The sequence below is a fragment of the Hemiscyllium ocellatum genome, chromosome 20 (genome assembly GCF_020745735.1).
Source record: "Hemiscyllium ocellatum isolate sHemOce1 chromosome 20, sHemOce1.pat.X.cur, whole genome shotgun sequence".
Taxonomy (NCBI): domain Eukaryota; kingdom Metazoa; phylum Chordata; class Chondrichthyes; order Orectolobiformes; family Hemiscylliidae; genus Hemiscyllium; species Hemiscyllium ocellatum.
This window is the reverse complement of record NC_083420.1, coordinates 23,747,838-23,772,030: the sequence shown is the minus strand read 5'-3', so window position 1 is coordinate 23,772,030 and position 24,193 is coordinate 23,747,838. Positions and strand designations below refer to the sequence as shown.

General features: G+C 39.8%; 1 protein-coding gene across 5 annotated transcripts in view; it reads left to right on the top strand.

Annotated features, from left to right (window-relative positions):
- The window catches only part of eef2k (eukaryotic elongation factor 2 kinase), a 67,366-nt gene that overhangs the window by 6,202 nt on the left and 36,971 nt on the right, over window positions 1-24,193 (top strand). For 3 of the 5 annotated variants that reach the window (XM_060840602.1, XM_060840598.1, XM_060840599.1), the window contains 3 exons: window positions 2,897-3,167; window positions 5,032-5,079; window positions 20,400-20,500. In XM_060840602.1, the coding sequence (XP_060696585.1) occupies window positions 2,952-3,167; window positions 5,032-5,079; window positions 20,400-20,500 (365 nt within the window). In that variant the 5' untranslated portion in view covers window positions 2,897-2,951. Of the gene's footprint in view, window position 1; window positions 85-2,896; window positions 3,168-5,031; window positions 5,080-20,399; window positions 20,501-24,193 lie in introns of those variants that run through there. The other 2 variants (XM_060840600.1, XM_060840601.1) reach the window with 2 other exon arrangements.

Genomic DNA, 24,193 nt, shown 5'->3' with positions numbered 1-24,193 from the left:
GCATTCAGCTGCGTGGGATCTTTGAAACTGCTCAACGTCTTATTTTTGCGACCATGCGTTGGGTCTCAGACTCTAAGTCGTACAGTAAGTGGCTGTCACTGTTCAGCCTCTTGCCACGTTGTCGGTTGCTTTTGCATTAATTTGTAGCTTGCACATGCTGCTCAATTGCCTTTGGGAGCTGCTTAGAGTATAACGCGTGAACAACTTCGGGTGTCATTTGTGTAATATGCAGAAAAAGAATGGGACGTGGAAATAAAATTTCCCGACTCAGGCGACTGAATGTGTGGAGTTTGCACATTCTCCCCGTGTCTGCGTGGGTTTCCTCTGGGTGCTCCGGTTTCCTCCCACAGTCCAAAGATGTGCGGGTCAGGTGAATTGGCCATGCTAAATTGCCCGTAGTGTTAGGTAAGGGGCAAATGTAGGGGTATGGGTGGGTTGCGCTTCGGCGGGTCGGTGTGGACTTGTTGGGCCGAAGGGCCTGTTTCCACACTGTAAGTAATCTAATCTAAAATGACCATAGCTGTTTGTTTGCGGAGGATAATCGTATCATTGTAGCAAGGGACATTTCATGTAAAAATCGGAAGTAGTGAAATATTTGGCTTGGCGTTGAAGATTGCACTAGTGCGACTGCTTGAAAATCAACGAGTAAAAAATGAGGTCTGCAGATGCTGGAGATCACAGCTGCAAATGTGTTGCTGGTCAAAGCACAGCAGGCCAGGCAGCATCTCAGGAATAGAGAATTCGACGTTTCGAGCATAAGCCCTTCATCCTGATGAAGGGCTTATGCTCGAAACGTCGAATTCTCTATTCCTGAGATGCTGCCTTGCTTGAAAATCAAGACTAGCATTGCTACTTGTATTTTTAAGTTTAATCATATGGATACTTCTGCATTTTATGCTGAAGTTACTTTTCGTTAGTACTTATACAGAAGTATATTTTGTGGAGAAAAGACGTTGGCAGGAGACCCAAATTTATCAGGAGGGGTGGGGATTGGAGTCGTATAAACAGGTTATCTCATCGGCAGCATAGAATGAGAGGGTGTCAATTTAAAACTGGCAAGTCTGGATGTGGGCGGCAACGAGATCTTGCACCAACCCACGGAGAAAGTCATGTGTCACGCACACTCATGAGAACGGTGTGATTACTGGTTAATTTCACTGAGAAGGGGGCTGCTGAATATCTGGCTGAGAAACTTCCCAATGTATGAGAAGATTAAGTGGGGTGCTTCAATTTTAATAGTACAGTTGAAGTACAGGTTAACAGTATTGTATCGGCATTTCTAAATGATTCATGCAGGTATTTCACTTTTCTTAGGTGCTACCTGAATTAGTTTATATAGTTTTGATTACTTTTTACTTTGGTTAAACACTCGTCATATGACTCATACCTATCATGTTATTTCAGCCGTTCGGTTTGTCTACAGCACCTCCTTATTTGAACTTTTTGTAGTTTTCTCTCTGCCTCAGTTGAATGGATTTGACTCTTTACTCACACCATTTGGCACTTTTGATCACCTGCAGAGACTTAGAGTCATAGAGATGTATAGCATTCGACACGCCACTCACCATATGTATGATCTCTCTGCTATAAATTCTGCGCCTATGAGCCTCTCTGCACTTCACCTGATGAAAGGGCAGCATTCTGAAAGCTTGTGATTTCAAATAAACCTGTTAGATTGTAATCTGTAATCTGTTGTTGTGTGACTTCCGACCTGCTTATTATTGAGTTTGTCCCGGTTGGTGAGTGATAATTTCATTCATTGTCTCTGTTTCAATGTGAAGATTTGAAAATACTTCTGATAATAAGTGTCTTTTGCATAAATCTTGATGTTCTGAGAATTAGATTGTACAGCAACAAATGCATTAATTACCATGCTATAGGAATATTGCAGAAAAATCTTGAATATTGCTTAGTTTGCAGCATTTGTGGGCAGCTGCCTTAAAGATAAGCATATTTATATGTGTACCCAGTCTCATATACACTGCTTGTTGGTGCTTAATTTAGTCTTAAGTGTGCTTGATAATGTTACTGTCTGATCATTCCCAGCCCTAGTAGAAACATTTCAGTATTGAGGAGGCGGCTTCAAGTAACATCTTTAGTTGGTCTTATAGCAGCTGAGTGCTATAATCTGTAATGAGAAGCTTCAGAAATTGCTGTATATTTAGGACACTCATGTTTCTGCATCTGTAAAGTTCTCAATGTACTTTAACGATTTTTAAGTAAAAAATGAGGTCTGCAGATGCTGGAGATCACAGCTGCAAATATGTTGCTGGTCAAAGCACAGCAGGCCAGGCAGCATCTCAGGAACAGAGAATTCGACGTTTCGAGCATTATAGAGAATTCGACGTTTCGAGCATAAAAGGGCTTATGCTCGAAACGTCGAATTCTCTATTCCTGAGATGCTGCCTGGCCTGCTGTGCTTTGACCAGCAACATATTTGCAGCTTTAACGATTTTTAGTTCTACGTCTTTATGTTCTTGGTCACGTATCTATTGCTTGTGTCAGCTGTCAGCTGACATCACTGGTTTCAGTCGATAATTTTCCTCTGTTTAACAATCTGAATTGCCCTGCCCTGCTGTCAGGAACTTGGGATATAGAACTGCATGAAAGGGGAGGTAAAGTAATGGAATAAACAGAAGAGAGATTTGTTATATCACCAGATAGATCTGATATGAATTTAATATGCTTGTGTAGTTGGTAAAAGAGCAACTGTCAATATTTTGTGACTTTCTACAACAGAGCCAGAATTGAAAATTAGCATTAACTGTTGGTAATGCAAACTAAAATATAAGATTGGTGGGTTTTTTTTGGTATTTTTTTAAATGAAAGCCCAGGAATTCAGCAAAACTAGTTCCAATGCAAACAGATGATGAGACGATCTGTTTACTGTTTACAGGTGAATCCACTTTGTAAAATAAAACTCTGAAAGTGGAGACATCAACATTCCAAGCATGGCTGAGGATTTGATTTTTGCCATAGAAGGAGTTGGCAATGGAAATAGAGATTCAAGAGAGGATAGTGATGACGATGATGAACAGTACCTTATTTGCTCCATTACGGATTATGATGATCTTAATAAATCGAGTAAGATCTGCAATCATAATTTCATGAAGAATAAATTTTGTGAAACCTCCAGCTCTCCTGGAAAATCGACTTTCAATGTTAAGGTATGAGCTACTGATTCCTCACTTTTGCCTTTTTCCTTTTATCCTTGACCAGTTCATGACATGCATGGTTATAACAAACATGTTTATAATATTAAACCGCATTTCTGCAATCATGAGTTTTGAATTAACATTTACAAATGCTTTTATATTAAAACACAGTTGCTACAATAAGTGCAAGTATGGCTATTTATAAACATGGATTTTATTCTATCTGTCACTTAAGATGGTCACTGTTGTTTCTTGAAATTGCAAAGGTCAAAGAATATTTATTTTAATATACCTGATGCCCAGCGGTTTGGATAGGACAAAGTGAGGATTGCAGATGCTGGGGAGTCAGTGTTGAAAAGTGTGGCACTGGAAAAGCACAGCAGGTCGAGCAGCATCTGAGGATCAGGAGAGTTGACGTTTCAGGCATAAGCCCTTCATCAGTAATGCCATTCCTGAAGGACTTATGCCTGATATTTACAGGTTAACCTGGTAGTAATTATTTTCTGTTCAAAGGATGGCATTCTTCTTAGAGTTTAAGTCATACAGTACCCTCAGCAAGAAATCGCATGGAGGATATTAAAGATAAATCTGTATGCAATACCTTTGCTGTTTTTTTTAGAGAATGGATCTTGATACATTTAAGGTGAATGAGTACCTTTTTTGTTACTAGCAAAGGCGTTTCATAAGCATGCTTTTGTTGCCTCTGTCACAGTGGAGTTTTAATCCATGTGTCTGCATCAATCTCTTAATGATTTAAGAATTTTGGGATGTTAAGGGCAAATGAATATGGGTTGTCTCTTAACAAATGGTAAGTTTGCTGAAAGTTTACCTTTTTGCTTCAAGAAGCACAATATTGGAAAAAAACCTCCTGCTGCTATAAAATGCAAATGGATTGTTTTTCTCAAATTGCAAGCAAAATGAATAATAGTTCTTGATCTCATTTTTCAGACTGAAATAAGTTATTTGTAAGGAGCAATTGCTTATTTGTTTTTCCTTCAAAACATTGTTTTATTATGACTGATTATTCTCATACACCTAAACTAATGCTGTCCTCTTGAAATAATCCTGTTCATTGGGCAGTCAATGCGATTTTGCTGTCTGCCAATACTGTGTGCTGTAGATTTGCAGCAAGAGGGCCAGGTTTGCATGTCCCTGGGGGAATGTGAGGGGGCGTTGAAGTGGTTGGCCACATGGCAGTGGGATTGTTTGGTGCATGTAGACCAGAAGTGTTTCCTGAACTGTTCTGCGAGTTGGTGCTCGGTCTCTTTGATGTAGACGAGACCACAGTTCAGTCTCTGCAGCATAAGCTTCTGTTATATGTTCTGTATGTTACTGTGTTAGGGAAGTTGTATTAATACACACACATCTATTGTGTTTATGTCAATTTATTGTTCTCTGGGGGAATATGTAAGACTTGTTGTTATCGGGTCTAGTGCAAGACTGAGGTATGTAAACATTCGAAGATGAGAACCAGCACAGAAGCCACCCAGCTTAATGACAAACATTTTTTATGGTTTTGTATCTTCAAAGGGAGATATAAAAGTTTCCCATCTTAATCCTAAATCATAATAATGTTTAAAAATTACTAAACCTTCATCAGTTGTTTTTGCATTTGTGTTTGATTGCTTTTTTTCATTTCTGATCAATGAGTTCAGAAAGAATAACTCGTCCAAATCAATTTAACTTTTGTGGTTCAGTTTCATTTGTAAGCAAAAATGACATTTTAAGAGTATAATCCAAATTAATATGAGAAATTGTAACTAAGCCAAATATTGCATTGACTAGTAGAGCTTTTGTTTCAAAAAAGAATTGCCTGTAATTGTTATTTTTAAAATAAATTTTTACATTTCTAAATAATCTTTCATATATTCTTCAGAATCACCAGACCCCTCCTAAGTTTGGCTCATTAACTGACCGAGGTCGGGTAGGTCCAATATCTGCAATAATTTCACTGCATATTCTGCAGTTACGTTGTCCTGCCCCAAATCTATTTATGTTGTGCTGAATGTTTTCGTGCATGCCTTCATAAAGTTTTTTTTTGTTTTTAATAACTCATTTTATTTTTCTCTTTATTCTTGCTGTGATTGATCCAAGACTCATGCTTTTCCTGAAAATCTACACTGTAGAACTTTTTTTCCTTTTCAAGTCTTTCCTCCCTTCGATAGACTTAAAATTCATTATTTCTCTCTTTTCTCAAGGTTGTCTTTTAAAGTCTTCCTGTCTGATTTAAGATTTTGTTATCTCTTCTAACATCACCTTATGTTGCTTGGTGTAAGTTTTTTATTTAATGCCCTTTCAGAAGGTTTTACTGTCTTAAATGTTTTGTATAAGTAAAAGTTGTCATCTTCAGGATTCAAAGTCCAATCTTGGGATCACCTGTTAATGGTTTCTGATTTCATGTAGTTCGTCAATTAAGTAATAATTTTCTTTCAGTTGTAACAACTGTTTGCAACAGTTAAATACTATCTGAAGTTACCACTTACTGTATGCATTCTGGGTGTGCTGGCAAATAGAAGCTTCAGTGGATTTATGGTTTCACTCACACAGTAAGATACGATCAAAAGTCATAGGAATGGGATTTTACAGTGAAGTAAATGATATGTTGGTGTGAAGGACAAGTTGTACTGCTGTATTTGAACTGATGTCAACTATGCCAGAATGTGGTAGAAACCTGCTGTGTCTTTAATTTTAATCTGCTCTTTAAAAACAAAGCAACTTGCCATACTACTGCTGGGAGTAGTATGTTATTAGCTGTCCTCAAATTGAAGCTAGTATTTAAAGAACACTGCCCAGTCTTTAAGTTCAGTGTTCTTATCCTTGATCATCATTCAATGGTTCCATTTCTCTTCAGCTGGCTGTCCAGAAATAAATGGGCACCAAGTAAAGCACAGAATCAAATCTCAAAAATAGTCTTGTCTTTGGCTGTTACGTACTGCATACTGAAGCCCAGGGATTTTACTGGAGTGAGAGTTAGGAAATGTTGGGGGTTCTGGATGTAGGTTTGCTCACTGAGCTGGAAGGTTCGTTTTTGGAAGGTTTGGCACCAGACTAGGTAAAGTCTTCAGTGAGCCTCCAAATGAAACACTGGTAGTGTAGCCTGCTTTCTATTTATAAGTTTGAGTTTCCAGGGTTGGTGATGTCATCTCCTGTGGTGGCATCATTTCCTATGGTGATGTCATCTCCTGTTCTTTTTTTCTCAGGGGGTGGTAAAATGGGATCCAAGTCAATGTGTTTGTTGATAGAGTTCCAATTGGAATGCCATGCTTCTAGGAATTCTTGTTTGGCATGTCAAGGATGGATGTGTTGTCCCAGTTGAAGTGGTGTCCATCCTCATCCATATTAAAGATACTAGTGAGAGTGGGTCATGTATTTTTGTGGCTAGTTGATGTTCATGTATCCTGGTGGCTAGTTTTCTGCCTGTTTGTCCAATGTAGTGTTTGTCACAGTTCTTGCACAGTATTTTGTAGGTGGCATTAGTTTTGCTTGTTGTCTGTATAGGGTCTTTCAAGTTAATGAGCTGCTGTTTAGTGTGTTGGTGGGTTTGTGGGCTACTATGATGCCAAGGGGTCTGAGTAATCTGGCAGTCATTTTCGAGATGCCTTTGATGTAGGGGAGAGTGGCTAGGGTTTCTGGACATGTTTTGTCTGCTTGTTTGGGTTTGTTGCTCAGTTGGCGAGCTGTGTTCATTGGGTACCCGTTCTTTTTGAATATACTGTATAGGTGATTTTCCTCTCTGCTGCAGTGTGTGGTGGCTCATTGAAATAATGTTCTGATACAGCTTTGTTTGTGGGTGTTAGGATGATTGCTTCAGTAGTTAAATATTTGGTCTGTATGTGTTGTAGACGCTGGTTTGAAGTTTCCCATTGGCTGTTCGTTCTACTGCGACATCTAGGAATGGCAGTTTGGTGTTGTTTTCCTTCTCTTTAGTGAATCTTATGCCAGTAAGGATATTATTGATAGTCTTGAAGGTTTCCTGTAATTTGTTTTGTTTAGTGGTGACAAAGGTGTCATCCACATAGCGGACCCAAAGTTGGGTTGGATGGTTGGCAGAGCTATTTGTTAGTAGAGGCAGTAATGCAGAGACTAAGGACCCTCATATCGGAGATCCCATGTGTGTTCCGTTGGTTTGTCTGTAGGTTTTATTGTTGAAGGTGAGGTGAAGTGGGTGGTAAGGCATAGGTCCACTGTCCTTGCTGATGAAGTTGGTGGTGTATGGTGTATGTGTGTTTGGTTCTTCTAATAATGCAGTCAGTGTTTTCTTGGCTAGGTGATGTTGATGAATGTGAACAGGGCTGTTACATCAAAGGAGACCATTATTTCATCTACTTCTATCTGTGTGTCTTTGGTTTTCAGGAATTCTTAGGTAGAGTGAATGAAGTAGTGTGAGTCTTCGACTAAGAGTTTTAGTCGTTGATGTAGCTCCTTGGCCAATCTGTAAGTCGGTGTTCCAGGCAGCGAGACTATGGTCTGAGAGAGGCTTCTGGTTTCTGAATTTTGGGTAATCCATAGAAGCGAGGTGTGTTGGATCCGTCTAGTTTCATTTTTTGAAAGTAGGTCTTATTTATTTCTCCAGATTTCTGAAGTATTTTGAGTAGAGCTGTGATTCGGTTCTTCAACAGTTCGGTTGGATTTCACCACAGGAAATGACATCACCAACCCAAGGAAACTCAAACATCTAAATAGAAAGCGGGCTGCATCGCCAGTGCTTCATTTGGAGGCTCACTGAAGATGTTACCTAGTATGTGACAAAACATCTGAAAGCAAACCTGCATCCAGAACCTCAACCTGAGCTATAAATCTTCTCAAAACTCGTGAAATGTAGGGGGTGTGGGGGGATTGGGGAGGGGAGAAGGGGAGCAAAATGTGTTATTTCTGAAGTGGTGTGCACAACAAAAACAGAATTGGGAGCACAAAATTGTTTTTGGTCATCTTTTATAAAACTCTGAAATAGCTGTAAAGGTGCAGCACTGTTAATGTACTTTTCTGGTGGTTGAATCTAGTCCAATGGGTATATATCAGTTCTATTTAATACTTGTAGTAATGTTGGAGTGTTTTAGAGTGAATCAAAGGAGTTTATATGAAGTTCAGCTGTACCGTTTCATTTTACAGCTAGTAATTGGAGTATCCAATTTATATTTATAACTAACAGTCCTGTGTTATTATCAAGTTCCTATGGTGCCACATTCATTCTGTTTAAGTTGCAAAGTGCATCCTGTAAAATTGACAACAGTGCATGCAGCAAAATCACATTTGTGACTTTAACATGTTAGATGCTGAGGTTCTCTATTGTCACAGTTAGGCCCATAGAGACCAAATGTCTCGGCAGCATGTTGCTGAGCCATATGGGTGAGTGAATAACTTGGCCTTAAGTGTAAATTGATAGAGCAAATGGAGGTTATGAACCTTTTCAGACCAATTTAGTCAGTTGAAGTTAAAACTCTTACATAATCACAGCAGAGATATATCCCTGTACGCCACACTTCAGTTTATTTTGCTATCACTTGTCACGGCACTACTCTTCCTAATAGGCCTGCAGTGCTTTGAATTATAGGACAAAAGCTTTAGCATCATCTTCCAAACCTTTGAACTCTACTACTTGGAGAATGACGGTCATATTGGAGCATAACCTACCTCCAAGTTCCTCTCCAAGAGTCACACGATCCTAGCTCTGAACTATATTACCATTTCTCTATCATCACTGGATCAAAATCCTGGAATTTCCTTCTAACAGCAAGGTGGAAATGCCTACATCAGAGGGAATACATGTGTTCAAGGAGGTAGTTTTCCACCACACGATCCAAATAGTTGGGGATGAGTAATGAATGCAGACATTTGGAGTGATGCCAAGTGATTTCACGAATGAGTTATTTAAAAATGCTCGGGAGTTGATGTGGATTTGTTTTGATGTGTCAATTTGCTGATGTCAACATGATGCAAGCTTGCAAGTGACCAAAAACACATGCAAATTTAGAAGCTAAGAATATAAGTGAAAGCACAGTGTTAGTTTTCACATGTGCTCATACAACAACCAGCTACACAGCACCAGCAATTTGCTTGATTCTTCCATTGTTGCTAAAGTATCAGATTTCTTATTTGACATCCATTTGTACAAGAGCAGAAAGGCTCTCTGTTTAAACATTGGGAAGACTGAAGCCATTGTTTTCATTCCTTGCTCCATTCTCTAGTTATCACTCCATCTGTAAGTTTTTGATATATTTAAAAGTTGAATTCTGAGAGTTTACACTCAAATATTATTCTTCTTTCTTTTGGTGCTTTAACCAATATGGTGCCTTAACTTGGAGAAGCATTTTATAAAGTAACAAAACATTTATAAAGTACTTGACCAAGTTTGGCAGCTTTACTAGCTCACTGTAGTTCTTGTATCCCAATTCAACCTTGGATGCAGTTGACTTATGGGTTTGCACCTCTGTCTTTGTCTTTGTTCTTCTGTTCTCAACATCTCCTCAACATCTTCAGTTCTTCATCTTTCTTTACCATGTGCGTTTCTGTGGGAGTTAGTGCCAATTAATGAACACTTTTTTTGAGAGACTGCCCATCCTCTCATCCACGGCATGCCTGCGATCAGATCTCTGGTTTAGGTGGTGCGTAATCAGTCTCTGATTCGTTTCTTAAGGGTGATAGTTATGCATAGATGTCACTTCTATTATTTCATGATTGGCTTCATTAGGTATCATTTATCTGTGGGATAGTCCCTCTCCTTTATGGATTTTTCTGTTATTAAAGTTCATGGCTTCCTGCTGAAATACTGGGGTGTCTTTAGGTGTATCGACTTATTTGAGATAAGAATAGTATATAGGGTCAGCTTCTAACAATTTCTGTGTTCATCATCCCAAAGAGGTAATTGATGTACAGATATCAATATTGCATGAGCTGCAGAAATCTCAAGACACTTATAAGTGTGTTTTGGTTAAGAGAACTGCTTGTGTGGTTTTTAAATCTCTACATCTCTTGTATATCTGTGTAATTTTCCTGCTTTATAACCCTCCCAAAATAAGTGCATTCTGATAAATTTGGCCACTTTTGCATTCCCAGTTAATTTATCACCCCAGGTGGCTGTGGCTTCAGTATTTGCATTTCTTTTTACACTTCTTTGCCCCTGTATCTTGCTTTCCTTTAAGTCATTAACTAAACATTCCTCTTTGATCAACCTTTTTGTGATCTGGTGTAATAGCTACTTAAACTAAAACAAAGAACTGCAGATGCTGGAAATTTTAAACAAACACTTCTAAACAGAAATTGCTGGAGAATTTCAGTATAAAGTTGTACAGCATGGAAACACACCCTTCAGTCCAACTTGTTCATGTCAACCAGATATTTTTGCCAGCATTTGGCCCATATCTCTCACAGCCATTCCTATTCATGTACCCATCCAGATGTCTTTTAAATGTTATAATTATACTAGCCTGCATCACTTCCTCTGGCAGTTCATTCCATATACGCACCGACCTTCGCATGAAAGCGTTGCCCCTCGGGTCTCTTTTAAATTTTTCTGTACTACCTTAAACCTGTGCCCTCTGGTTTTAGATTCCCCTAATCTAGGGAAAAGAGTTTGGCTATTCACCTTTATCTGTGCTGCTTATGATTTTATATACTCATTCAGAGGATGTGGGTGTGGCTGGCTAGGCTGCATTTATTGTCGATCCCTAACTTGTCCTTGAGAAGGTGATGGTGCGATACCTATTGAACAGCTGCTATCCTTGGGGTGTATGTAACCCACAGTCTATCTCCTGAGATAGTAGCCCTGATCTTCTAGTCTCTCAATGGTTGGAGACCAGGTGAGCCCTAGATAATGTGCTTCAAGACATTGTCTGAAATCCCAAAATGCAGACAGACTGAGAATTGCCTGGAACAATAAACCTCTGATGACAATTTCCTTGCTTCCAGGACCCCTCCCAAAAAAAAAGTCTCCAGTTCTGATTTAAAGTCTCAAATGTTGGACTATTCCAATGTACTTACCTGAATAATTACCCAGGAAATGTTAGACAGATTAAAATCTGTTCTAGCTCCTAGTTAACTACAGAACTGAATCTTCTCCCTTCCCCCCCCCCCCCCCACGCCCCCAAACTAAATCACTTACATTTAATCCCCTCCCAACCTACCTCACTCACTAGCTAAGCTATCTCTTTGCCCACTTATCTGACTCGCTTGCTCAACTGACCCTCTTGCACATATTCCTTCCTCTTTGGCTTTTCAAAGATGCTTTGGCACATTTAAACACTTCACTTAGTGGAATGCACCAATATGACAAAGGGTCACTGACCTGAAATGTTAACTCTACTTCTCTCAATAAATTCAGTGACACCTACTAAATATTTCCAGCTTTTTTTTTGTTTTATATGGTTGCAGTTGCTTTCCTTGAGGTATTAGTTGGAGCCCATTTCCTCTCAGAATTCAGTATTTTACTTTCAAACAAAGATGTCTCATTGTAACCTTAGCTGTCCTAAGTATGCATTCACACACTGTTTCCTGTTCAAGATCTCGAGGCTTAACTATATCCTATATATAGATTTCAAAAAACAACAGTATCCCCAAGTTCACTTTTTATTTCTTTATATGGTCTCCTTGTAATGCTGGCAGAATTTAAACTATGCATTGAGGTATTGCATATACTAAGTTGGCTGACTATTTCCCCTGAGGCTTGAGTTTAATCTGAGCAGAAAGTGTTCAGACAAAATTTAAATTAAATCATGTTGCTTTCTCTCCCAAAATATTGTTAAGATGACAATAAATGAAAAGCTGAGGCTGTTAATAACAGACAACAGGACGTTGAACCTATTAACAAAGACGGCATACTTCAACTACTGGACCTGTGCCTCACAACACACTTCACATTCAACAACCAGATATATGAACAAATCAACGGAACACCCATGGGCTCAACGATCTCCGGACTCATAGCAGAAGCAGTAATGCAAAGGTTAGAAAAAACAGTTTTAACGCAATTACAACCCAAACTCTGGGTCAGATACGTGGACGACACCTTTTGTAATAATTAAAAACACAAATAGAGAACACACACCGGGTCATCAACGCCACACTCACAGGAATCCGGTTCACGAGAGAGGAAGAAAAGGACAACCGGCTCCCGTTCCTAGATGTGATGGTACAAAGAACACCGAATGGAGAATTCACCACGAAGGTATACACAACACAGACAGACCAAGTCCTGAACTATGAAAGCAACCACCCCAACACACACAAACGAAGTTGCATCAGGACATTATTCAAAAGGGCCACAACACACTGCAGCACACCAGAACTACAAAAAGAAGAAGAAGAAGAACATCTATACAAGGTATTCACCAAAAACGGATACCCGCGCAACTTCATTAACTGATGCCTGAGGGAAAGACAACAAAATGAGGACATGCCACAACCCAAAGGACTGGCCACACTACCATACATCAGGAGCATTTCTGAACTGACAGCCAGACTACTACGACCACTAGGACTCATAACAGCACACAAACCAACAGCCACTCCCAGACAACAACTCACCAGGACAAAGGACCCGATACCCAGCATGAGCAAAACCAACGTAGTGTACAAAATCCCATGCAAGGACTGCACAAAACACTACATAGGACAAACAGGAAGACAGTTAACAACCCGCATCCATGAACACCAACTAGCCACGGAACGACACAACCAGCTATCCCTAGTAGCCATACACTCAGATGCCAAACAACACGAATTCGATTGGGACAGCACCACTATTATACGGCAAGCCAAACAGAGAACAGCCAGGGAATTCCATGAGGCATGGCACTCATCCACAAATTCTATCAACAGTCACATCGACCTAGATTCTATATACCAGCCACTGCAGCGGACAGCAACTGACAACCGGAAGCGGCAGATTCAAACCACTATAAATGCCGGAGGAATCAGCACAGAAGCGCTTCACAGGAGGCTCCCAAGCACTGAGGATGTCACCTAGAAAGGGGACGAAACGTTTGCAACAAAAACTCCCAGCTTGGCGAACAGAACCACAACAATGAGCACCCGAGCTACAAATCTTCTCTCAAACTTTAAACACTTAATATCTATTAGTCAGGAGGCATCCTGGCAGAAATAAAAGTTAGCAGTCTGTTGAGAATCACTCTTATTGAGTTTAAAAAAAAATCCAAATATCTTGAAATTCTTTATTTAATCCCTTGTATAAACAATCATTTCATCTGAGTGTTTAATGAATTTTGGAAACAACAAGTTGGAGCTGTCTGTCATTAGGTACCCAATTGTGAAAATGATATTTTGGCAAATCAGTTATGCGGAACAAATCTTATAATGATTTTCTGTGAACAGCTATGCTGAAATATTTAGCATTTTGAAAAAAAAAACTCTACTTTGGGTGTCTTGTCTTTACCAAATGTGAAAAGGATGCCACTTGTTTATGTGCAATCATCACAGCGCACTATCCCAAAGAGCCTCTGAACCTACTCCAAGTATTCCAGGGGTATCTCAGCTCCCCAAAGGGAAATCCTGTCTATTGAAAAGAAATGCACTTAGAACAGACCTGCTCCTATCTGATCTATTGTCCACACTCCAGACACCAGGAGTGCTAAAATCCAAAAACAGAATATCTGTTCTCAAATGTTAAAATGGCTGTTATGAACCATCTGTACAATTATGCCCATGACATTATACCAGCATAACATTAAATTTTAAATAATTGAGAGATCTGGGAAAATACAGCTTGTAATCAGTTTCTAAATTCCTTTAGTAGGACATTCCTGGTTTCAGTGAAATCAAAGCTGATTAATTGTGAGACAATTTCAAAGTGTATTTGTATAGAAACCAGGCTATTTAATGGTCATCAGAAGCTCTGATGTGCAAAGAAATTTATAGACTGCTGTTTTCTCTTGGCTCTTGCAACTAAAATTTAATGGAAACAATTATTACTCTGATTACTGATATCCTACTTAGGGGAATGAATTTCAGCTCAATAAACATTTTTTTATCACGTTCAACTCTCTTTTTACCATTGCACTTCCAACTGTAACACTCCACCTACTGTAGCCTTGCCTATAAATACAGCCAATCCTAGTGACCAGCTGCTGTTGGGAATTGCGCATGCATGATTCTATTCATCCCTAATCCTACAAAAACAATGAGAAATATAGCTGTACTGGGTTCTGGAGTGAGATTTAGGATTCCTGTATTCACCTGGCTTTTTCACTGCAATGGAGAACACATTGGGGCCAACCTTTTAAACTAACTGGGCAATGCAAGTTTTATAAGAAATATAAATCCAGTCTGCGTTCTGAGCAGTTATAAATTGTAACATAGATCCTTACAGCAGTTGTTTGAAAGCATGCCTAAAACACGATTGTTTTGTTGTCACGCTGATCTGAAGTGCAACTTACAGCAGCTCAGAAAATCAAGGCAAACATATATGAAACATATACTGTTGTGCTCTTCAGTTAAATGTATAATGTACCACAAAATGTTGTTTTTAAGATGTTGTATTCACATGTGAAATTTGCTGAGCCAGCCTCTCTGTGTTATTGGTGGTTATGATATTAAATGTTTATTGCAGTTTATATACGGTGACCAGAAAGAAAATGCTGGAAGAACTCAGGTCAGGCAGCAACTTTAGAAAGAGAAATGGAGTCAACAAAAGGTCACCTTCTTAGAGTCATAGAAATGTACAGCATGGAAACAGACCCTTCGGTCCAACCTATCCATGCCGACCAGATATCCCAACCCAATCTAGTCCCACCTGCCAGCACTCGGCCCATATCCCTCCAAATCCTTCCTATTCATATACCCATCCAAATGCCTCTTAAATGTTGCAATTGTACCAGCCTCCACCACATCCTCAGGCAGATCATTCCATTCACGTAACACCCTCTGCGTGAAAAAGTTGCCCCTTAGGTCTCTTTTATATCTTTCCCCTCTCACCCTAAACCTATGCCCTCTAGTTCTGGACTCCCCGACCCCGGGGAAAAGACTTTGCCTATTTATCCTATCCATGCCCCTCATAATTTTATAAACCTCTATAAGGTCACCCCTCAGCCTCCAATGCTCCAGGGAAAACAGCCCCAGCCTGTTCAGCCTCTCCCTGTAGGTCAGATTCCCTCGCAACATCCTTGTAAACCTTTTCTGAACTCTTTCAAGTTTCGCAATATCTTTCTGATAGGAAGAAGACCGAATTGAACACAGTATTCCAACAGTGGCCTAACCAATGTCCCGTACAGCCGCAACATGACCTCCCAACTCCTGAACTCAATACTCTGACCAATAAAGGAAAGCATACCAAACGCCGCCTTCACTATCCTATCTACCTGCGACTCCACTTTCAAGGAGCTATGAACCTGCACGCCAAGGTCTCTTTGTTCAGCAACACTCCCTAGGACCTTACCATTAAGTGTATAAGTCCTGCTAAGATTTGCTTTCCCAAAATGCAGCACCTCTCATTTATCTGAATTAAACTCCATCTGCCACTTCTCAGCCCATTGGCCCATCTGGTCCAGATCCTGTTGTAATCTGAGGTAACCCTCTTCGCTGTCCACGACACCTCCAATTTTGGTGTCATATGCAATCTTACTAACTGTACCTCTGATGCTCGCATCCAAATCATTTATGTAAATGACAAAAAATAGAGGGACCAGCACCGATCCTTGTGGCACTCCACTGTTCACAGGCCTCCAGTCTGAAAAACAACCCTCCACCACTACCCTCTACCTTTTGAACCAGTTCTGTTGTGTAATCTGAATTTTACTCTTATCTAGCTGTCTCTTTTGATAGAAAGCAAATATTGGACCTATATAAGCATATACCTGAATGCTTGCTGCATGAAAGCACAGTGTTTAGCACCGTTGCCTCACAGCGCCAGGGACCCTGAGCTCGATTCCCACCTTGGGCAACTGTCTGTGTGGAGTTTGCACATTCTCCCCGTGTTTGTGTGGGTTTCCTCCGGGTACTCCGGTTTCCTCCCACAATCCAAAGATGTGCAGGTCAGGTGAATGGGCCATGCTAAATTGCCCATAATGTTAGGTGCATTAGGGGTAAATATAGGGTAAGGATCTAGGTGGATTACTCTTCAGAGGGTCAGTATGGACTTGTTGGACCAAAGGGCCTATTTCCATACTGTGGGGAATCTAATCTAATCTAATTTTTAAAAAAAATGCACCAGAAGCTTCAACCTGTTGGGTTCAGTGAACTGAGTTTGTAAAGGATAGTTTGTGGTTCTGTTTACTCTTCTTAATTCTGCGTTTGGTAGGGTTTTTTTTAATGAAAGTGTAAATGGGTTCTATTAGATTATTCATTTCTCAGTTGTACTTATTTTTATGACTGGGCATATGTTCCTTCTGCCCTGTCTATAAAAATATGGCAACTGAATCCACAGCTGTTATACTATTCCTTTAATGGCATCATTATCTAGATTCTTTTGACAAGCGTTTCGAGTTTCCGCCTTGCTCATGAAGCACAGCTGTGAAAGTTGGTGGGTGAAACAGCTATCCAGATACTTTACTATTTTAACTAATATTGTGCATTCTAATAGGAGTTCTGAATTTCAGTTTGGAGGAAGCTGAAATAATATTTTCCTTGTAAATTTAAAATCGAAGTTGAGAAAATAGTTATATTTCATGTTTCATTTCAATTTTGAGAGTAAATGGTGTGAGTTTACCAGAACATAAAAAGGAGCATGATTGGACAATTATAAATATATGGCTGTGAATGTTCACAAAAGTCCATTTGTTCTTTAAATCCATGTTCTTTTTTTTTAAAAGGGGTTCTTGTACCAAGTAATCACATACCTTTTGAAACAAGAGGCTGGGTTGCTTAACCCCCACTTAGAAAAGCATAATATGATTAGAGCATGTCAGGATGCTTTTACTAAAAAGAAATCTTATTGAACACATTTATTAGAGTTCTTGAGGATGTAACTAGTTAGGTAGAAAATGGGGAGGTAGCAGATGTAGTATACATGATTTCCAAAAGGTGTACAGTAAGGTACCACACTGAAGATTAAGAGACAAATAAATGCATATGTAGTAGAGGGTAATATGTAATGTGGATGAAAGATTGGTCAGCAGACAGGAGACAAACAGTGGCATAAATGAGACATTTTCAAGTTGGCAGAGTGAATAGTGGAGTGCCACAAGGACCAGACCTGGTAACCTCAGCTATTTACAATATGCATTGATGACTTGGATCTAAGTTTGCAGATAAGTAGTTTGATTTTATTTATTTATTGTCATGTATCCCAGAGTACAGTGAAAAACCTTTGTTTATGAGTAGTATAGTCAGTTCATAGTAAGCTAGGATGTACAGAACGAAAGGTTTAGACGGAGGTGTGAGGGGTAACATTGCACATATCAATATTAGCAAGATGTAGCTAATATCAGCATTATTTGAGGCTAGACAGTCCATTCAATCATGTAATAATGGCTGTGAAGAAGCTGTTCCTGAACCTGCTGGTACGTGTGTTCAACTTCAGTGTCTTCTGCCTGATGGAAGAAGTTGAGGGAGATCATTACTGGGGTGTGAAGGATCTTTGATGGGGAGCCTTTCCGCAGCAGCAGGCCATGTAAATGGAGTCCGTGGATGGAAGGCTGGTTCCTGTGATGGCCTGGACTGTACACACCACCCTCTGTGTAGTTTCCTACGATCCTGGGCAGAGCAGTTGCTATACCAGGACGTCATGCACCCAGACAGTATGCTTTCAGTTGTGATCTGTAGAAGTTGGTGAGTGTCCTTATGGGCATGCCAACTTTCCTGAGCCGCCTGAGGAAAAAGAGTCGTTGTTATGCCTTATTGACCATTGCAACTACATGAGAAGACCAGAACAGGTTTTCAGTTATCGTCACTCCTAAGAACTTGATACCCTCACTGTTTCGACCTCCGTTATATTGATGTAGATGAGGGTGTGTTCTCCTCCTTTCTTTCTGAAGTCACTGATCAGTTCTTTTAGTTTTGCCAACATTGAGAGAGAGGTTGTTCTCATTGCATCACTTCAAGCCCTCTATCTCCCTTCTGTATTTTGACTCGTTGTTAGATATCTGTCCTACTACAGTGATGTTGTCAGCGAACTTAAATGGTGTTGTTTGGAATTTTACAACAAGGTTCTGGGTGTACAGGTAGTATAGTAGGGGGCTGAGGACACATCCTTGGGGGGGGGGGGGGGGAATGCAGTGTTCTGTAATTGTGGAGGGGGTGCAGTTATCTATTTTCATTGCGGTCTGTGGGTCAGAACGCTGTGAGGATCCATTTGAAGAGGATGGAGCTGAGAGCAAGGTCATGGAGTTTTGAGATCGGTCTGGAGGGGATAACGGTGTTGAAGGTGGAGTTGTGGTCAATGTTCAGGAGTGTGATGTAGGTGTCCTTGTCCAGATGCTACTGGGATGAGTGCAGTTCTAAGGATTTGGCATCTGCTGTGAGCCTGTTCCGCTGGTAGGCAATTTGTAGGGGGTTGTGGCAATCTGGGAGACTGGAGTTCATGTGGGCTGTGACCAGCATCTTGAAGTGCTTCATTATTATTGAGGTCAGAACCACTGGGTGGTAGTCGTTAAGACACATTGTATGTGCTTTGTCAGGTACTGGGATGACTGTGGTCGTCTTAAAGCAGGTGTGAACTATGGCTTGTAGCAGGGAGTGGTTGAAGATGTTGGTAAATACTTCTGCCAGTTGGTCCGGGCAGGATCTGAGTGCTTGAGCAGGAGCACCACCTGGACCTGTTGCTTTCCTTGGGTTAACTGTCAGGAAGGTCTGACGTCTGCAGTGGTGACCGAGGGAACAGGTGTATCCAGGGCTGTTGGGGGCAAGCGTCACTGTGCCATTGGCATGGCATTCTGCTCGAACCGAGCATAGAAAGCATTGAGTGGGTCATGGAGGGAATGTGTCTTTGTCCGTTATCTTGCCATACAAAATGAAGAATGTTGTAATGTTTAGGCCTTGCCAAAGGCAACTAGAGTTTGTTTGGTGTGTATGGGCCTCTAACCTGGTCTGGTACTGTCTTTTGGCATTCCTGATGGCTTTGCAGAGGTCATACTTGGATTTCTTGTATTCATGTGGGATGTGCGACATGGATGCTTCACGTCTGGCCTTCAGTGGGGAGCGGATTTCCAGGTTCGTGCAAGGTTTACAGTTAGGGAACGCTCTGACTTGTTTGGTATGCAGTCTCCCCACATTTGGTAATGAAGTCCATGACCGTGGAGTACTCATGTAGGTTTTCCTCCGAGTGTGTGTGTGTGTGTACGGTGTAATCCACCGATTCCAAGCAGTGCCAGAGATGGTCTTCTACAAGTTTGGGCCAGCGTTGTACTTCAATTTGAGAAGGATCCTCACAACCCAGCTGCTGCTTGTAAGTTGGGAGGAGGAACACAGCACTCTGATCTGATTTTCCCAAGTGTTAGCTGGCAAGGAGGACATAAAGAGATGTAAACAGGTTAGGTGAATGGGCAGCAGAACAACAAATTGATTATAATGTAGGAAAGTATGAAGTCACTTTGGCCATAAGAATGGAAAAGTGGAATCTACTTACAAGTGAGAAAATTATAAGTGATGTTTAAAAAGATTTGCGTACAATTGTATAAGGAACTGAAAGGTAGCATGCAGGTACAGCAAGTAATCAGGGAGGCAAATTGCATGTTGATCTTCTTGCAAGGGATTGGAATACAAGAATAATGAAGTCCAGCTACAGGTTTTTAATGAGAGCCATCTGAAGTATTATTTGGAATGCACATTTAAGAAAGGGTATACTTGCGGACGAGGTAGTACAGTGAAGGTTCATTAAATACATCCCTGTCCTGAAGGAGTGCCCTAGGATGAGAAACTGAGGAGATTGGACCTATCTTCTCTAGAGTTTAGAAGGATGAGAAGCAATCTCGTTAGGGCATACGAGAATTTGAAGATGCTTGATAGAAGCAGGTCATTTCAGACTGCGATGAGAAGAACGTGCTTCACTGGGTTATGAATCTTTGGAATTCCCTAACCTAGACTCTTGTAGATATTCCACCATTGCGTACGCTTAAGGCTGCGGTAAACCGATTTTTGCTCACTCGAAATCCGCCAATATCAGAATTTGAAGTCCAAAATCGATCACGATCATATTGAATGCCAGAGCAGGCTAAATGGTCTACTCCTCCTATTTCTCGTGCTCGTATCTTTGGCTGTGGTATAAATCAACTTACACAAATATAAAAGTGGTCTCGTCAGAAAGCCTATGTACATTTTAAATGCTTAGTTGGTACTAGGTCTGTTTCATCTGTTTTCCAGGCTGCCTGGAAGCATGCATTTGAAAAAGCCAAACACATACCTGATCCTTGGGCAGAATTCCACCTGGAAGAAATTGAGACTGAATCAGCAACTCGTTACAGGTCTATATATCTTAATGCTTTAGTTCCACCTTTTTATTCTTGTGTGTCTGAAATACATGCCTAAATGTCAAGAAAATTATGCTGTATGAACCTATTGAACAGAATTTAATGCAAAGTACGTGGAATTGAGAAATGAGTTAGAATCTATTGAGGCTGAGAATTTTGAGGTTCACTAGTATTTTTGTTCATAAACTACCATTTAATGTGCCGGACCATAAATGCATTGTGCTGATACCTATGGCATATCTCAACTGCTAATTGAAATAAAGCAAAACAATTAAGAATTTTCTTGTTTAAAGGGCAATTTTATGTTCTTCCTTGAACCTGGTACTGTTTTAAATGGACAGGGAATAATAATGTGATACTGTTTGAGATCATTAGCCTCCCTCCTGACATTACTTGATGTCACCCAAACTTGGGAAGTGTTTTCCTTCAGTTAGCTTTCTTCCAGAAACAAGCTTACAAAGACCTAATGCACGATTTGTTTGAGGGCTGGAAAGAGTATCAATTCATGACTATACACAAATATTTCACAATCTACTCATGGCTAGATAAGGAAACTCACTTTATGTAGTGCAAATTCATAGAGTTTGGGATGATGTGTTTGTGTGCTGAGATAGTAATATCCTTTATTGGGCCAGCATTTGGGATACTACTGTTGTCTATAGTGTCATAGAAGACATCAGGCAGGATATTCTTACACTATTGATGTGTTCGTTTCAAATTTAAGTATTTTTGTAGAGTAGAGTTTGAAGAATTTTGGAGATTCATGGATTATTTTGTTTTGAAGCGGCCAATGACAGGATTGTGGATTTTTTTTAAAAAAAGGAGGTTTTTTTTGGAAACCACAGGACTTCAGATAATTGCTGATCTTAGTTGCTTAATCTCACTTATAGGCAAACACTTGGCTGTTCTACCACGTGTTTTTAAGGCTGTTCTGTTTATACAGTGCTTTGAAATCTTGAAGATTGTTCTGGATTTTGAGTTGTGGGTGGGGAGCCTGCTAAAGAGGAAGCTGCTCAGCTCCTGTCTCCTATTGTAGAAGCACCTTCTGTGGTGAATTCATTGTGAAACTTGAATGTCCTCATGAAGAGTAACCAGGAGACGTTATGATAGTGTTGACTGAGCAGGTTACAAGTGCCAGTATCCCACAGATAATTGCCAATGTTTGACACATGTCTGTATATACAGAACATCAGACTAACAGCCGTCTGAACATCTCAAACCTTGGCCCTTTTGATTTCAAGGACTGAGACTTGTTAGGCATAAGTGTGTATTTTTCTTATAAAAGCTAATGTCTGAGGAGAGAAATAGTTTTTTTTTCCCCTTTACTGTGCGTGTATGTACACATTTTGAGTTGTTTAGCAATATAAACATTTGTATTTTCATGTTACATGTTAACCAGTTTTGTTTTATAATCAACTAAAAACGTTGGGTTTGTAAAAGAAACCTTGTTGGATCTGTTTACTTGAGTCTAATATAGAGAAAGCATACGATTGGCCATGTTTGGGGGGGGGGGAGAAAGGGAACACAATTCAATTTACGGTGAAGTGGGATGAGAGAATGTAAGTACATTCCTCCCATTTTGGTCATAATACTATCTCGTGACCTCTGCTGAAAAGTGAGATGGATAAGCCCAAAATTCAACTAAAATGTGACGTCCACTTTGTCAGTAGGCCAGCAGCTCACTGTCTAGGATATTGCATGAAAAGTGCACATTTGGGTTAAAGTACCAGTGCCTGTGAAAACTGGACACTAAGATGGATCACAGACATTATGAAATCATACAGTGTAAAAGGTATATGTTTAGCTCATCCTGCCAATACCAACTGTGCAAATATACCCATTCACCCTATTCTTTCCCCTTAAATATGCAGTTTAATTTTTGCTTTTCAAGAAATAATCCGATTCTCTTTAGCCAGTAACTACTGGCTCTGGTTACATTGCCCTTTCAGACAGTGTACTCAAACCAACTCATTGTTTGAATTAAAATATATTTAGTTCAATCCGTTATTTGTCTCTCATGCTCGCTGTCTCTCACACTCGATTGATCTCTCTCTCTCTCTCTCTCTCTCTCTCCCCACCCCCCCAACCACCACTTGCCCTAAAAAAGTAAATTAGTTTAAATCTGTACCCTATGATTACTGACTTCACATCTATACTGTCAAAATCTACTCTGTCACCTCTCGCCATGCACATATCTAGTAAATCTGCTCTGTCTCCTGTCCAGATATTTTAAGGAAACATCTAATCTTCCACTAGAAATTAGCTACTTTTTATAGCATTATAAAAGAACCTCAGCCACATGATTTATTCCATCTTTAGTAATTTAATTTAATTGATTTTCTTCTGTTTTAAAACTTACTTGGATATTTTTCATGACTTAAAGCATTGCTGAAAGCTCCTGTATGTCAGAGGACAACCTTTAAATAGCAACATTGTAAGCAGAAACAGTAACACTAGCTGACTACAGCAATGCAATGTAACCTAGATTTATTATTATACTTGGCTTTCAGCCATTTGGTCAAACTTGCAACTCTGCAGTTTATGGGAAATCTGCTGGGAATGAACACTCATGAATGAATGTCAACATTTAAAACACCTCCCCACCTATATAATTTAAAGCATCTACTAATTCCTTTATGTTCTTATCAGCACATTGTTGTTGCAGAACATCACAGGAGAGGTAATCTGTTGTAGACTAAAGTGTGCAGCTGCTATCCAGATTCATTAGTTTTTCTAACCATAGTCCAAAAATAGATGCATTAGTTCTTATTGGAAGTGCAAGTACAATACTACAACTTTGTGGGAAAATAATAATCTGGAGATCTGATTGTCAAAGAGGCAACCTCACTATTCTCACTTTTTGTTCATATGATGATAAAAATCGCACAACACCAGGTTATCATCCAACAGGTTTATGTGGAAGTAGAAGCTTTCGGATCCTTGATCCTTCGTCAAGTAGCTAGTGGGGCAAGGTCATAGGACACAGAATTTATAGTAAAAGGTCAAAGTGTCACACAACTGATGTAGTGTATTGAACAAATCTAGATTACTGTTGACTCTTTAATCACTTAAACTGGGGATATAGGTTTCAATTGATTAATATGTAAATCCCAGAACTACTTTCAAGTCACAGTCTCAATATAACTTAAGGTTTTATTTAAAAGAAGCATCTCAGTTCAGACAATGAGGTTAGAGTCAGTCTGTATCCCAACCTTGAGTTAGACTAGTTCTGTGTCCAAAGTAGGAATTTATAAAATGTCACATAGATTAACTGCCTACAAGTTGTGCTTTTTGAACAAAATAAAATGTATCTACAAACACAAATCTTCTATTGTACTTCCAAACAAACCTGTTGGACTATAAACTAACATTGTGATTTTTAACTTTGTCCACCCCAGGCCAACACTGGCACCTCTACATCATGGCATTCATAGGATGTGTTACATAGCTCTTGAGCAGTGGTTAAAATTCAACACTGTATTTAACAACAAGCTGTTCTAGCAGAATATTATGCCATAGGGCATTGAACCTTCTTTTGGTAACTGCTTCTTCATGTGGCAGCTGTTACTTTTCAAGGCTAAAAATATAGTCTGTGTATAATGTGGAGACCTTTTTTTTTATCCCAGTGAAAGTGGGGAGTACCCTTTTTTATTGGAAATGACAAATTCCCTGGTCTCTTCCTCACTT